Genomic DNA, 16,799 nt, shown 5'->3' on the forward strand with positions numbered 1-16,799 from the left:
GTCTGTATACAGGAGTCAGACAGGATACTCCAGAGTCAGAAACGATTAGCAAGTCCAGCGCAGGGCATTTCAGGAAGGACAGACTGAATATGACCTTACCTGAGAAAGAGCCATGCCTGACTCCTTGTCTTTCCTCTTCCTCAACTTCAGGGCTTCCTCAGGCAACACAAGTCTTCAGAGTTCTATCATGAAAGTTGAAAACATGCCGCTTAATGCTTAGAGTCAGCACATCCCCTTTCTGAGCCCCAGTGACACACACAGGGTAGCCCTCACTGTGTGGAACAGACAGTCCTCTGTGGCCACCGTCTCAGGAGGGACTCAGGACAGTCAACTCCCGCAGAGAGACCAACATGGGACTTTCCCACACTTTCCCTCGGATCGCAATCCCCTCCTGGTGAGGCCTCATGCACACAGCAAGCAGGGGCCACCTCTGCTGACCCCACGACCCCCTTCAGGTCACACAGCAGGCCCTGGTCCAGACCCACTCGGAGCAGAGTGCCCCCTCCTCAGCTCAGATCTCAGCCCTCAGGACTGGGAGGACTCAGAGTCCTGATGCTCAGTGAGGGAACCAGACTGGAATCAACTGGGGCACCTTAAACATTCTCGAGCTGTGGACCAACACAAGTTACCTGAAGGGCAATCTCTGGCCAGAGGGTACAAAACATGGGTATGCAAAATGCCTCATGAATGAAACGTGAAGCCTGGACTGAGCACCATTCAGAGGAGCAAAGCACCTCCCAACTCTCTTTTTCATCCCAGCCTTACTAAGGTGTAACTAACAAAAATGGTATAAACGTACTGTGTACCAAGTGATCATGTGATAGATTCATACACTGAATAATTATTACAGTGGAGTAAGTTACACTTCCATCTATGAGTACACTGTATTATTTCTCTCTGGGTGAATTTCAAGTATACAGAAACACTACCAGCAGCAGCATGCAGTACCTCAGATTCCCAAACTGAAAATCTCTACTCTTTGCCTAACAGTGCCCCATTTCCCCCTCCACCCGGCTCCTGGTAACAGCCTTATTTACTCGATGGCTCTATCAGTTTGACAAGTCTAGTTTCCACATACAGTGTCTGTCCTCCTTTGTCAGGTGTCTTTAACTTGGCATACTGTTCTCTAGGTTCATTCAGTTCAGTTCAGATCCTTGATTGTTATATACAGAGACAAAAGTTCATGAATATACAGTATATAATAAGTATTTCTATACCATGCTTTTGTTACCTATTCTTTTGTCAAGAGACATCTGGGCTGTGTCTGTGCCTTGGCTACTGCAAATCCAGTCACACTCATGGGATTGCGGGCATATCCCTGAAAAACCAATTGCTTTCCCTTTGGATATCTGTCAGAAATGGGTTTGACAGACTGTAGGCCTGTTCTATATTAATTTGTTAAGGAACTTCCATTTTATTTTCCAACATACCAGTACCATTTACAATATCACGAACAGTGCAGTTAAGATTCCGTATTTTCTGTACTGTGTCTCTGTATGTGCTTATTTTGGGAGGGACAGGAGTGGATAACAGAGAACCCAGCACTGGCCTGGAAGCAAGAGAGTTGCAGCTGCATCTTCCAGAGGACGAGCCTCAGGGCTGCAGATCACTGTGGTATCGCTGCCCTCTGATTCTAGGAGCCATCTTCCCTTACGTCACAGGACTTTATGACTCTTCGCAGGTTGGGCCCAGAGATCCCTACTGAGCAGGACCACCTTATAACAAGCATTCTGTGATCTTAACCTTAGTACTCCTATTTTCCCAGAGGGACTCAAACAAACTTACAAACTTTCATGGTGTCCAACAGAGTGTCCACAGAGCCCATGATGAGCCTCTAACCCTCTTATACAAACACAAAGCATTCCAAGCCCTGATAACTCACGCATGAGGCAAAATACAAAAAAGGACAGCCAAGGATCCACAGACACAAGGCACCATATTTTCATTTACAGTGAGTGATCCGGGTAAAACACTGAAATCTCCAAAGACTATGAAAAAGAGGGATCATTCCAATGATGCACATGGCCCACTGAGACCTCAGCATCTTCCAAGGAAACACTCCAGATTCTCTTGGTATCTTCCCAAATGCACATGAACCTTTCTTCACCGGCAACCCCAAGTACACAATGATACCAAAGTTGATGCAAAAAATGACCTGAGATTTTCCCTGTTACTCTATGGTGCCTGCCTGCTAAAAGAGCCAACAAAAGCCAGGGCGTGGAGTGGATGCTGGGGGCACCTGCTAGAACCAGCCCCTCAAGCCCAAGGCTCCCATCCTCCTGCACCCACAGGTGCCTGCGGGCTCAGCCCAGGCCACAGTTCTAACACTGGAAAAGACTTCTCCTGGCTGAATTCCACGTCCTTCATTGCTGCTCACGTGTGGTCACGAGTTGTCAAATCAAACCTCTGCAGGCAAGTGTCAGCCTCAGCACTGCTGTCCCGGGAGCATAAGCTAAGGCATTGGAACCTCAAACCATTCCATGCGGGCTCTCCAACAAACCCGCTCCCAGGTTCTCCAGCCTGAACTGAGACATTCTTTTCCAACAGATCCGCACCCGCCTTGTCCCTGCAACACTTGGGATGGGCGCACGCTCCATTCACTGGGCTCACCTTGATGCCCCCAAGTACTGCCACAAGCCTCCTGCAGACCCCACCAGGCTCCCTCCGCTTTCCCCATTTGTCTACCTCTCCTCCCTGCATGACTGGACTAAGCAAGACTAAAGCGCACTGGGGTTTCTTGGCAAAGGGGATCACAAGAGGAGTGCCTACGAGCTACCACCCAAAGGACACTGCACGTGCAGTATGAAAATCAAGACACTGGCCCTCCTGGGAAAGTCTGCCACCACCTGGGGACACTATGGAGTCCACGTACAAAGGTATTTGAGATGAGGAAGTCTCAGAGCAAGGGTCTCCAGGTCTCACTCTCTCCTGTATTCCCCACCCACACCTACTTGGAAAATATTCTAGCCCTTGGGACGGGGGAGGGCAGGCGGCGTCTCCTTTCTGCCCTGTTAGGTTTTGCATTTCTGCTCATTCTCAGCGCACTGAAATCACAATCGCTGACACTGAGCACATAAACTCCTAGAAGGCAAAGCTGCTGTACATGATGGTGACTGGTCCCTGGATGGATAGAGCTTAGATCTGGGGGCTGCAGAGGACGAAACACAGCAGACTAAACATGGGGACATCTTAGCCCACTGCCTGAGGACACCAGTTCTATAAGGCTTTGGGGGATTTTCTATATTTTTTGGCTCTTCTTTTCAGTAATTAAGTAGTCACATGGGGTAAAGATCAATTACAGCTGAAATGTCCAGAACGTGGGAAACATCTTCATCACCTGTCCTGTGCTCTTGGTCGTCCCTGAGGATTATTCAACCCAACCCATAGTCCTGTCATCTAAAGACATTTCCAGTATCAGGTACTGCAGCCACGATGGGAAGAAGAGGAACACTATGAGCCCTAAAAAGAGGGGAACCAGGAAGGACTCAAAATAACCCTTGAAGAAGGGCATTAATTTCTGCTGATGGCAACTGATACAGAGGCAATAAACCTGGGTAACATGAGAGAGACTGTTAGGAGGGGATGGGGAGACCTCTCTGAGCCTAGACTTGAAGGGTGACAAAGGGCCTCAGCCAGGGTGACCTGAAGGTGAGAAAAGGAAGTACAATGTCAGACAGAAATGGTTTTGGTATTTGGAAACAGAGAAAAGGTAAATGAGACCAAGACAGGCTGAACCACGAGCAAATGGTAAACTTGCAGGATGAGGCTGGAGACTCTTACAGGGCCCTGAGCTTGACAGAGGGCTGTGGAGCCACAGCGAGGAGTCAAGCTTTTGTCCCAAGAACAAATGAAAGCCAGTGGAGGTCTGAACGTCAGGACGTAAAAAAAAATCTCCCTTCAGATTTAGCCTTATTCATAGAAGTCATCTAATTCTGAGCCTGTGATCCTGCCTCCATCCTACAGTTTTCCTTTTTGTTTTTCATTGAGGGAGGACTGGGATCTATTTAAAATTCTAATTACCGCCAGACACTCCCTCCAAACCAGAACTGCCACACACAGACACACAGCCAATTTGGCTAATCATTTCAGGGGTCAGTGTTGCTCACGCTCAGAGTTTCCGGTCTAGTCTCTCATCTCCATGTTACAAGTGGGTTCCCTCGGGCCCAGATTGAAGCCTTTTATGAGAAGGTCTGAGCTGAGTGAAGAGAACCAGGTATAACTGATTAACGAAATGGGAGGCTGAAGGGCAAGGGGGCCAAGTCTGTCCTTAATGCCCATCCCATTTAAGACCAGGAACATCTGTCATGTATCTGAGCAAAAGAAACTTTTCTTTCAAGATTGGGTCAAACTGATACCGAGCAGGTAATTCTTTATTAGAAGATTGCAGTAAAATATTTTAAAAATACAGAATTGCAAATATATATCCACTGGTACAAAAAACACTAGAAATAGGATCTGAGCAATCTTTTTCATCATGAATAGAGAGGCTCTGTTGGAAGGTTCCACGTCAATCCAGCTCATCCTTCCTCATTCGCACAGAAAAGTCAAAAAGGGACCTGAGGGAAACATCTTCATATCACCTCACAGCTCACGTGTTTCACTGATCATACAAAATGGAGAAAACAGACCATTACACCAACCAGTTAAATTAGGTGCTTTTTTTTTCTTTTTTTGAAAGGAAAGACTGAAGCATTTTATTTTGTTGGTTTTATCATGTTAAATGTTCTTTTATTTTCCCATTTCTCAAAGAAATGCCTTTAATTTTACAAGATCTAATGTCATACCTCCGTTATTCTCTGGTAAAGAGCTGAGACCAGAAATATCCGTTTGTGTGTGCACACATAAACACATACACACAATTCATGTGTTTGGTAAAACCACAGTTGAAAATATGTCTGTTTTATTACACGATGGCCCATACATAAAACCCTCCAAGATGTATTTCTCTGTGAATTCAGAGAAAGGGAGGCGAGGTCATCTTTGCTTATTAACTTTAAGTTTTTCAGTTTCCTCATTTTTAACTATTATAATTGGAGGATAATCACTTTATAATATTGTGATGGTTTTTGCCATACATCAACATGAATTGGACATGTGTCCCTCCCCGCCCCCCATCCTGAACCACCTTGCACCTCCCTCCTCACCCGATCTCTCTGGGTTGTTCCAGAGCACTGGCTTTGGGTGCCCTGCTTCATGCATCGAACTTGCACTGATCATTCTATTTTACATATGGTAATATACATGTTTCTATGCTATTCTCTCAAATCATGCCACCCTCGCCTTCTCCCACTGAGTCCAAAAGTCTGTTCTTTACATTTGTGTCTCCCTTTGTTGCCCTGCATGTAGGATCGTTGGCACCCTCTTTCTAAATTCCATATATATGCAGTAATATACAGTATTTGTCTTTCTCTTCCTGACTTATTTCACTCTGTATAATAGGCTCTAGGTTCATCTACCTCATAAGAACTGATAAACGAGGTGACATTTTTGCTAAGTATGGCACAAAATAGTCTATGATGATTTACTACTTACCAAAGAAAATTTCAAATGTACAAGACAAAGGGAAGGAAGCACCCAGGCAAGGAATGAATCGGAAAAAATTTTAAAAGAAAAAATTGTGAATTAGTTTTAATCTAAAAATCTGGTGTCAAAATTTAAAAAAACACTGAGAATAATCATAATCAGAAAAGGATGATAAAAGTAGAATACTGGAAACTAAAAAAGCTTATTTCTGAAGTTAAAAATGATTACAGAAACTGAATGAATTAAGACCTATTCCAAGCCACAAAAAGCACCATATATATAGAAAGGAGAAAATGTGAATCCATTAAAAAAAAAAGTGTTCCTTTAAAAATGCTACTCAATAATGATACAGTGGACAAGAATCTGCCTGACAATGCAGGGTGCCGGGGTCCAGCCCCGGCTGATCCAGGGTATTCGAAGCGGGGACGGCGTCGGCGACCTATTTAATTATTTATTCATCAAGATATAAAGAGTAATAGAATGAGGATAGCTCAGTAGGAAAATTCAGTGGAGAAAAGAGGCTGAGTAGCTTGGTTTACGCGGGAGACCAATAAAACTTCAAGACAAGAAGTTTGCACCACTTACGTAGGCCGCAGGCGTCCTTCCGTTCTCCCGAAGGAGAGGAGACACTGAGGCCTCCCCGGTCGGATCTTAGAAGCCCAGGCATAATTAGCAAGCATGGTGGGTTCCGCGCTCCAGATGGAGACTCAGCCAGAATTTGAAAGAGAGAGCGACATGGGGAGACCAAGTTTCAGTGAACAAGGCCCGCACTTTATTTTCAAAAGTAGTTTTTATACCTTAAGTTATGCATAGAGGATAATGGGGGAAGGGGTGGAGTCATGCAAGGACAGCAGTTCCTGGTTCTAATCTAAGCCAGGCTTTCAAACTTATCATATGCAAAAGTTCAGGTGATTGACATCATCTTCTGGCCCGGAGGCCTGTTAACATTTTAAGAAACTTATTTTTCTCTAAAGGTGATTATTCCAAAGTCAGGCACCAGCCTCCAAAAAAGCATTGGACAAAGCTGCATTTTACATTTCTATACACCCATTATATCAATCAATACACTGCCAAGGACACAGTAGGTAAGGAGTATGGAGACTTAGCAGCAAACATTGGCCCAACAAGTGAAAAACCCTTCACCAATACAATTTCTAATCAATCTTTTAACTACTCAAAGGAATCTGTGTTTAGACAGTTTAGAACATCTCCTGCCTCTCACAGTTGGGAGGCTCTGAACAATCACATGTGGCCGGAAAAACCTATTCAGGCAGGCTAGAGGATTTCCAAAGGAGTTTGTAGGTTAAACACTGTCACACCCAGGAATTATTAACTGGAGCTGTAAGCTAACTCTTTTTTCAGAGAGAGGTAGTGGGGGACAGCCCCCCGTAAAGTCAGAGGTGTAGGTGAAAGCACAAAGCAGAAAGTAGGCAGACTCTGGTTTTGGGGGTAGATGCTCGAGAATTTCCAGGGGGACTCCTGAGGCTCGATCCCGCCTTTGCGTATGCCGAGCCTCCTTCCTCATGACCTTTGTCATGGGCGGGGTTCCTCACGCTGGCTCCCAGCAGTGATAGAATTCCAGTTGAGCTATTACAGATCCTCACTCAATATGCAATATGCCGGCTCCCGGCAGCAGGGGACATGGGTTCTATCCCTGGTTCAGGAAGATCCCACAAGTACAAGCAACTAAGCCTGTGCACAACTACTGAGCCTGTGCTTTAAAACCTGGGAGCCTCAACTCCTGAGCCCACGGTACAGAACCAAAGACAACACAGCCCAAAAAATTAAAAAAAAAAAAAAAAAAAAGCTAACACAGAGTGACAGGGTCAATCATTTCTTGCTCCAGGTGTCTTCTTCCCTGACCTCTATCTTATGATAGGACAGGGGAAGGGGTTCACTCACAACTCAGTGAATCAAGCCAATGCCCCAGGCTCAACAGGGTTTGCAAATGAAAAGTCATCTTCTGCCACAAGTAATAAAAAAAGACACAAGCCTTATAGACAGGAGTTTTGAAATTCTCAACCTCCTCTGTGTAACTAAAAAAATCATCTGTATCCAAACAACTGGCCACACCTGGATCGAGCTTACCCCTCTGTTCATCTATCTTTCTATTTCATCTGAGTCTCCGTGTCTCTTTCTCTCCCCCTCTGCTCTCCTGCTGTTCCTATTTCCTGCCTCACGCGTGTCCTGTCTCAGGCTGCTGCAATTCGTTCCCCCTCGAAATGCTCTCTCTCTCCAACCTTCCTGAGTCTTTCAAAAATCCATACCTATGTCTGCCTCTTTCTTCCCCCATTTCGGCTCCCTCTCTGCGCTTCAGATTACTCCCCTTCTCTCGCTGTGACTCTCCCTTCCTCCCCACTCTCTAGCAGGGCATGTGGCTACTCTTCCTTCCAGCCCTTTCTTCCTCCGCTCCTTACCTCTTGCTCTGCCAGCACCATGATAAAACCGGCCACCTCAGATTGAGACTTGAACCCTTGTGGCGGGACCCCAACCGGATGAAAACACAACTCCGGACTCTAACCCAAGAAGCCTGGACTCAAACCCGGCCAAAACCCAGTTAGGGACTCTCCACCTCTGACGTCTTTCATCGACCTTCGCCTCCCCGCTCCCATCACTGATACAGGGCAGTTCTCCCTATGCTGTTTTCCATTCCCTGGAGATCTGGCTTTATAATTTATTAATACTTCTCTATTTTACTCACTTGGCTATTTTCAAGGCTTAACCTCTTTGACTTGACTATCCCTTTGCAAGTCCCTCAGCCATTCTCAGTGTTCCCATTGGTTCTCCCTGATGCTTTTCTCCTCAGTTTCAGTTATTTCTCTCAGTCCTTCTGACTCTGCTTCTCCTGATCCTCCTGCCTCCTGAATTTACTGAGTGGGCGATAGAACAAGACGCCCCGGGACCGGAAGAGCACCTTTTCCGACCGAGTTGAATAGGGCATGGAACAGCACTGGCTGTCACAAGGCTGGACCAGGTCACCTACCCTTCGCGGGGTGAGGGGACGGGCTGACAGGAAAGGGGGGGCCTGCGGGTAGAAGGACCGGCCTCAGGAGACGCGAGGACAGAGGGGCTGGGAGGGAGGGGGCTCAGGAGCGGGGCGGGCTCTCCGGAATCCCGGGACCAGGGAGAGGGCGCGGCCTCTCCGGGAGCGGGGGCGACGGGCTCTGCCTCCAGCGATCAAGAAGGCGACGCAGCGGGGCGCGACTCCAACTCGCGAGAGAGGGCTTTACTTGGCGAGGCCAGAGGTAAAAAAGGGTTTTAAGCAGGAAAATGTCGCCAGAGGCGGTGTCTACGCGGACAAAGGGCCGAAACCGACTCAAAAACACTTCAAACCCAAACGAAAAGATAACTGGGCCGCAACGGCAGCGGCAACGTCTATTCGGGGCCGAGCACCGGGTGCCAGGGTTTTCAGGTCGCTGGCAATTCCCACACCATGAAGACGAGTGAGCGGGAGCGGAGGTGGGGATTGGAGGGGTGGCGAGCTCTGCAAACTTACTCTAGAAGCAAGCTTAGGCGCCGCTCGGGGACCTCGGCTCCGCGCTCTCCAACTTCCGGCTCTGGGTGAAAGGGCTTTTGGTATTAGAGCCGCGGCTTCCGACCAGGGGCGGGGCGAGCACCCGCTGTGCGCAGAGTTCGTGGGAAGGGCGGGCGCGGAGGGGGCGGGGCCTGTTACCTTGACAGCACTAAGTTACCTTCTGTAACACTGCTAGGTAAAAGCTTCAAGTTACGTCGGAAGCCAAGATACTTCCTCTTAAGACTAAAAAGGGTTTATTCTCAATAAAAAGCTGTTTTTCACAGCATGGTGTGCTCAGATCCTGCTAGTGAGGCTGAAGCAATTCAGGGATCTCGGAACTTCGGCAGTTTGAATAAACAAGACAGAAAAGGCAATGGCACTCCACTCCAGTACTCTTGCCTGGAAAATCCCATGGACGGAGGAGCCTGGTAGGCCGCAGTCCATGGGGTCCCTGAGAGTCGGACACGACTGAGCGACTTCACTTTCACTTTCATGTATTGGAAAAGGAAATGGCAACCCACTGCAGTGTTCTTGCCTGGAGAATCCCCAGGGACGGGGGAGACCGGTGGGCTGCTGTCTATGGGGTCACACAGAGTCAGACACGACTGAAGTGACTTAGCATAGCATAGCATAATAAACAAGAATGGGACTAGTCTCTATATTACAAACACAAAACTCTCCCTGGGTAGAAATGGGCTATTCCCTACTGACGCCCCAGAAAACAGCAAACTCAGCATAGTGCTGAGTTTAACCAACTGAGGGTCAGCACTTGGGTGTCTGAGATGGAGGACTTAAGGGATGTGATCATTTGGGTTAACCACAGCCTTAAAATGAGCAAGACACTTTAAATGATTATAAACTGCATTGTTTATTTTATCCAACGTGTTTTAATTATTTCCCTTTCTAAACCCAACTCTTTAAACAGTGACATAAAGAGTGTTGTATAAGCAACTCTTACAATGACAAATATCATTATGTAAGTTTAAGCTACAGAGAAAACTTAACTGATACATATACTGTTAAACAATTATCACAATATGTTTACCTAGCATCCATAATTTCATATTGATAACCTAAAAAGAGACAGCAAAATAGGAGGAAAAAAACCATTTTTTTTTCTTTTGATGAGAACTGCATTAAAATACTGTATTCTGTACTTTAGAGGAAGTGCTTAGTCGCGCAGCTGTGTCAGATTCTTTGCGACCCCATGGACCATAGCCTACCAGGCTCCTCTGTCCGTGGGACTCTCCAGGCAAGAATACTTGAGTGGGTTGCCATGCCCTCCTCCAGGGGATCTTCCCAACCCAGGGATCGAACCCATGTCTTGTGCATTGCAGGCGAATTCTTTACTGTCTGAGCCACCAGGGAAGCCTAAACTGTTAAGTATCTTTCCCAAAAACTTGTTTAGGAAATTATACTAAATAATAGCCATAATGTAATTTCAAGTTGATTATATATTCAGTGTGAACATAATTAGAATCTTTCACTTGCTATTTGCAAGTTGTAATATATTTTAGGTCTTTCTTTTCTTTTCTTTTTCTTCTTTTTTAAATTTTATTTTATTTTTAAACTTTACAATATTGTATTGGTTTTGCCAAATATCGAAATGAATTCGCCATAGGTATACATGCGTTTGCCCATCCTGAACCCTCCTCCCTCCTCCCTCCCCACACCATCCCTCTGGGTCGTCCCAGTGCGCCAGCCCCAAGCATCCAGTATCGTGCATCAAACCTGGACTGGCGACTCGTTTCATATATGATATTATCCATATTTCAATGCCATTCTCCCAAATCATCCCAGCCTCTCCCTCTCCCTCTCCCACAGAGTCCAAAAGACTGTACTATACATCAGTGTCTATGGATATTAGAGCTGGACCATAAAGAAGGCTAAGTGGTAAAGAATTGATGCTTTTGAACCGTGGTGTTGGAGAAGACTCTTGAGAGTCCCTTGGACTGCGAGGAGATCAAACCAATCAATGCTAAAGGAGATCAATCCTGAATATTCACTGGAAGGGTTAATGTTGAAACTGAAGCTCCAATACACTGAGAAATCAGACAAGGTCTCTGTGAGGAAGAAACACTTAGGATTGGTAAGGCGGGAAATGGAAGAGTGTTGCAAGCAGAAAGAACAGCCTGAGAGCCAGCTCTGATGCAGGAAGATATTTACTGAACAGAAAATCAGCCAGTGTGACTGGCACACAGCGAATGTACTTGGGGGGATGCCAGGCAGAGGCTAATTTATGCAAAATCTATGGATTTAGGACTTGATTCCAAAAGCTACAAGAAGTCACTGAAGAATCAGCAAGAGGAAAGTTGACGCTTAGATCTGTTTTTCAGAGCTCAGTCTGCTGTGGGCAGAAGTTGTTTTTACCTTCTTACTCATGCCAGACTCTTTGCAACCCCCCTGATGGCAGCCCCGACAGCTGCTCTATCCATGGAATTCTCCAGGCAAGAATATTGGAGTGGGTTTCCATTCTCTTCTTTCATTTTACTTCTTCATTCGGTAACTACGTCAACATTCTATTTCTTTTTCAAAGCTTATTTATTTTGCTTATGTTGGGTCTTCGTTGCTGTGAGTAGGCTTACTCTAGTTACAGCTGCTGTGCAGGGGCGTCTCATTGCAGTGGCTTCTCTTGTTTCAGAGCACACACTCTAGAGTGTGGGGGCTCCCGGGCTCTAGAGCACAGGCTCAGTAGTTGTGGCCCATGGGATTAGTTTCTGTGAGGCATCTTCTCGGACCTGGGATGGAACCTGTGCACCCTACATTGGCAGGCACATTCTTAGTCACTGTACTACCAGGAAGTCCTCAACATTATCTTGCTCTAGTTCGAAAAAAATAAAAAGTAATACAAACAGAAAATAACATACAGAAGATTTCTTCCAATCTTTATAAAATACCTGTATTTAAAAATATGTGCAAAAAAATATGTGGCCCTCCCTATGGGTAAGTGGTAAAGAATCCACTGGGTAATGCAAGAGATGTGGGTTGTTGCCTGGTCTGAGTTCCCACATGCTGGGGGGCAACTAAGCCCGTAAGTCTCAATTCCTGAGCCAGAGATCTAGAGCCCAGGAAGTGAAACTACTGAAGCCAGCGGGCTCTAGACCCTGGGTGCAAGACAAGAGAAGCCACTGCAATGAGAAGTGTGTGCACCACTACCAGAGAGTGGCCACCACTCGCTAGAACTAGGGAAAAGACACCGAAGCAATAAAGATACAGTATAGAAAATAAATATATTTTAAAAACAATAATGTGATTTTATCCTTAGTTTTAGCTATGTACTTATTAACAAAATCCAATATTTATTATTTTATTCCATTAGGAAAATACTGAATCAAGATTAGTAAAGTTGGAGAATTCCCTCATGGTGCAGTGGTTAAGATCCCTCACTTCCACTGCAGGGTTTCAGGTTCGAGCCCTACTCAGCAAACTAAGACCCTGGAGAATGCATCATGTGGTCAAAAAAGAAAGAAAAAAATCTTAGTAAGCCTGATTTCACAGTTTAAATTAGATGGTGTAACGAAACACTCCCTAGCCCTGACAACTCTTTCTCAATGTTCCATTCCATTCCCAAACACTTAGGTTTTCAAGGAGGTGCTCATTTAGTTTTAAATGTACTATAAAAAGTCAGAACTGATTTCCACTCATTGGCCTCTTTTGCAGATTTTACCATGTACTGTACATGTTAATACCTGAGGTCCACGTACAGCTTCTTTACCCTGGTTGACAGAGCACAGACAGCACATCCAGATGGGCCCTAAAACAGTCCCTGCTGCCCAAAAGCACCGAGACCCCATCTCCAACCCGTGTGTGAGAAGCCCTGTCCAGGGTGGTGCTCAGGAGAGCTTCCTCACAAGCACGCGTCACTGGGTCATGGGGAGACGGGATCTAAGTGAAAACGACAGGCCCAGAAGGAAGGCCCTGGGTGAGTGTGCGTGTACAGGAGTGAGACAGGACACTCAAGAGTCAGACACGATTACCGATCCTGAGAAGGGCATTTCAGGAAGGCAGTGTGAGAATCCACTCAGAATATGACCCTACCTGAGAAAGAGCCATGCCTGACTCCTGTTCTTTCCTCTTCTGGGCCTCTTTGTCCATGAGTCTTCACTGTGCTACCATGACAGTTGAAAACATGCTGCTTAATGCTTAGAGTCAACACCTCCCTTTCCTGAGCCCCAACCACACACACAGGGAAGCCCTCACCCTGTGGAACAGACAGTCCTCTGTGGCCACTGTCTCAGGAGGGACTCAGAACAGTCAAGTGCCACAGAGAGACCAACAGGGGCCTTTCCCACACTTTCCTTGGCCACATTCCCCTCCTGGTGAGGCCTCATGCACACAAGAGCAGGGGGCACCTCTGCTGACCCCACGATGCCCTTCAGGTCACACAGCAGGCCCTGGTCCAGCCCCACTCACAGCAGAGTGCCCTCCCCTCCCCCAGGGCCCGATCTCAGTCTCAGAAGTGGAGGCTAAGAGCCCTGGTGTGCAATGCAGGATCCAGGTCGGAATTATCTGTGGCTCTGTGCACATTCCTGGGGCAAGGCCCCACACGAGATCCTCAGGAGCGTGTCTGATGGGGGAGAGGCGACTAAGAAAAAGGAATATGTGTATACACACCATACACCGTGTGAGCATGTGACACATGTGTACACTGTGAAACATTTATCACAATCTACGAACCAACACATCCATCACCTCCAAATTCCCATGTTCTGTGTGTGGTGATAACACTGACGAGGTACTCTCCTGACAAATTCCCAGCATGCAGTAACAGAACAGGATTAACTACAGTCAGCGTGCTGCGCATACCTCCCAAGGACGCACTCATTTCACAACTCAAAGTCTGTACCTTTTGTCCAACATCTCCCCATCTTCCCCACCTCCCAGCCCCAGATGACCACCGTCCTACCCTCTGGTACTAGTGAGTTTAATTTTTTTTTACATTCCATATAATGGAAGGACATATAATACTAGTCTTTTGCTGTCTGTCTTAATTAACTTACCATAATATTCTCTACATTTATCCAAGTTGTCCCAAATGAGACAAATCTCCAGAATTGTTTACAAGAAAGTCGCTATTGAATGAACAAATCTTTATCCCAAGCTACAAAAATAATTAAATGTAAAGAGTGCAGAAACCCAAAAGTAAAACCATCACAAAGAACATGTTTAAAGTTCCTTGAAAAGGCATCATGTAGTAAGAGTCAGTCGGTTCTTGCCCCATTTCTTCTCTCACATAACCTCTACTCCTCACCAGGAATAGGGAAGGGGGTACCCACACCTGAGAGAACCAAGTTACTGCTGCAGCCCACACCTCAACAGGCTCTACACATGCATGCTCTTTTAATACAAATACTTACAAAATACACATGCCTCACAGACAGAAGTTTTGCAATTCTCATTCTTATCTATATAATTTAAAGAAGCAAGATTTGCATTAGATTTTAAAGCCAAAAATCAATGTATAATGACTTAATAATTCTTACCCAACTGATTCAGCACTCTTCTGGATCTAGCCCCCACCATCACCTGCACACCAGCTGTTTCCACTCCATGTGGCTGATCTGTTTCCCTACTTCTTTCTACGTCTCCCTTTCTCTGCTCTCCTGCTGTGCCCGTCCTCCTCTCTACTACTTCCCTGCCTCCCATCCCACCTCTCTCTGCCATCTGTTCGCCTTCAAGTTGCTTTCTCTCCAACCTCCCTGGTGATCCTCAATCTCACTGTATTTCTGCCTTTCTTCTTCCATCTCTGCCCTCCCTCCCTCCCAACTCTCTGGCACTCCCAAGTGGCTATGCTTCCTTTCAGCTCACTCTTTTTCTCAGCTCCTTCAGTCACTGCTGCTGCTGCCACTAAGTCGCTTCAGTCGTGTCCGACTCTGTGCGACCCCATAGACGGCAGCCCACTAGGCTCCTCTGTCCCTGGGATTTTCCAGGCAAGAATAGTGGAGTGGGTTACCACTGTCGTCTCCAAACCAAGTGTATGAGCCTCCGACAAAAATAATGATGACTGGATTTGAAGCAATTGATCAACTGTATAGCTCAATATGTGATCAGTGATTGTAATAATGCTACTCTAGATATGGGAGTAACTTCCACTTTCAGATGTTCAAGCTGGCTTTAGAAAAGGCAGAGGAACCAGAGATCAAATTGCCAACATCGGCTGGATCATCAAAAAAGCAAGCATTCCAGAAAACATCTACTGCTGCTTTATTGACTACGCCAAAGCGTTTGACTGTGTGGATCACAACAGACTGGAAAATTCTTAAAGAGAAGGGAATACCAGACTACCTGACCTGCCACCTGAGAAATCTGTATGCAGGTCAAGAAGCAACTTAGAACCAGACATGGAACAAGACTGGTTCCAAAGAGGGAAAAGAGTACGTCAAGGCTGTGTATTGTCACCCTACTTGTTTAAATTATATGCAGAGTACATCATGCCAAATGCCAGGTTGGATACAGAACCAGCTGGAATTAAGATTGCTGGGAGAAATATCAATAACTTCAGATATGCCAATGACACCAGCCTTATGGTAGAAAGTGAAGAAGAACTAAGGAGCCTCTTGATGAAAGTGAAAGAGGAGAGTGAAAAGGCTGGCTTAAAACTCAACGTTCAGAAAACGAAGATCATGTCATCCGGTCCCGTCACTTCATGGCACATAGTTGGGGAAACAATGGAAACAGTGAGAGACTTTTTTTTGAAGGTGGGGGCCTCCAAAATCACTGCAGATGGTGACTGCAGCCATGAAATTAAAAGACACTTGCTCCTTGGAAGAAATGCTGTGACAAACCTATACAGCATATTAGAAAGCAGAGACTTTATCAAAAAAGGTCCATGTAGTCAAAGCTATGGTTTTTCCAGTAGTCACGTATGGATGTGAGAATTGGACTACAAAGAAACCTGAGTGCCGAAGAATTGATGCTTTTGAACCGTCATGTTGGACAAGACTCTTGAGAGTCCCTTGGGCTGCAAGGAGATCAAATTAGTCAATCCTAAAAGAAATCAGTCCTGAATATTCTTTGGAAGGACTGATGCTAAAGCTGAAACTCCAATACTTTGGCCACTTGATGTGAAGAACTAACTCATTGGGAAAGACCCTGATGCTGGGAAGGACTGAAGGCAAGAGGAGAAGGGGATGACGGAGGATGAGATGGTTGGATCGTGTCACCGACACGATAGACATGAGTTTGAGTAAGCTCTGGGAGTTGGGGATGGACAAGGAGCCCTAGCGTCCTGCAGTCCATGGGGTCCCAGAGTCGGACAGGACTGAGTGACTGAATTGAACTGAGATATGGGAAGATGCAACAAGAAGGAATACTTTCTTAGACCATAATTAGAAGAGAGGTCTACAGAGATCTTTGACTATGGAGATCTAATCCACTAATAGCACATTGAGTGACCTGTCAGCAAAAGCCTTCTTCAGAACTGAGAACAAGCCTTCCCAGTAACGAGAAACAAAATGTTTATGAAATGCCCCCAAAAACATGATTGGATGTATGACCACAAGAAGGCCATGTCAACTACAAATTGTCACTTATTAAGGGCATTGCCAAAGAGTGAACGGCAAAGGCATTTACCCTCTGCCTCCACGGAGATTGAACCCCATTCTGCTAAAGCTATTAACTTTCAACAGCCTCAGAGGGACTTCAGAGTGGAGCGAGGCACTCTGCTCCAGGGACTCTGGTAGGACTGGTCTGTAGAGAGTTGGATATTTTTAGGAACAGACTTTATGATCTTAATCCTTGCAGCTCCTCCTATTCAGAGAAG

At 46.0% G+C, this 16,799-nt stretch overlaps 1 protein-coding gene across 4 annotated transcripts in view; it reads right to left on the reverse strand.

The window, feature by feature from the left end:
• LOC123327538 (zinc finger protein 160) overlaps positions 1-16,799 on the reverse strand; it is a 65,358-nt gene that overhangs the window by 16,130 nt on the left and 32,429 nt on the right. The window contains exons 1-2 of one of the 4 annotated variants that reach the window (XM_044931579.2): positions 9,020-9,163; positions 100-182 (exon numbers count right to left, since the gene is read on the reverse strand). In XM_044931579.2, coding sequence (XP_044787514.2) covers positions 100-114 — 15 coding nt within the window. In that variant the 5' untranslated portion in view covers positions 115-182; positions 9,020-9,163. Of the gene's footprint in view, positions 1-99; positions 183-4,020; positions 4,040-6,108; positions 6,160-9,019; positions 9,164-16,799 lie in introns of those variants that run through there. The other 3 variants (XM_044931580.2, XM_045163345.1, XM_045163344.1) reach the window with 3 other exon arrangements.

The sequence above is a fragment of the Bubalus bubalis genome, chromosome 18 (assembly GCF_019923935.1).
Source record: "Bubalus bubalis isolate 160015118507 breed Murrah chromosome 18, NDDB_SH_1, whole genome shotgun sequence".
Taxonomy (NCBI): domain Eukaryota; kingdom Metazoa; phylum Chordata; class Mammalia; order Artiodactyla; family Bovidae; genus Bubalus; species Bubalus bubalis.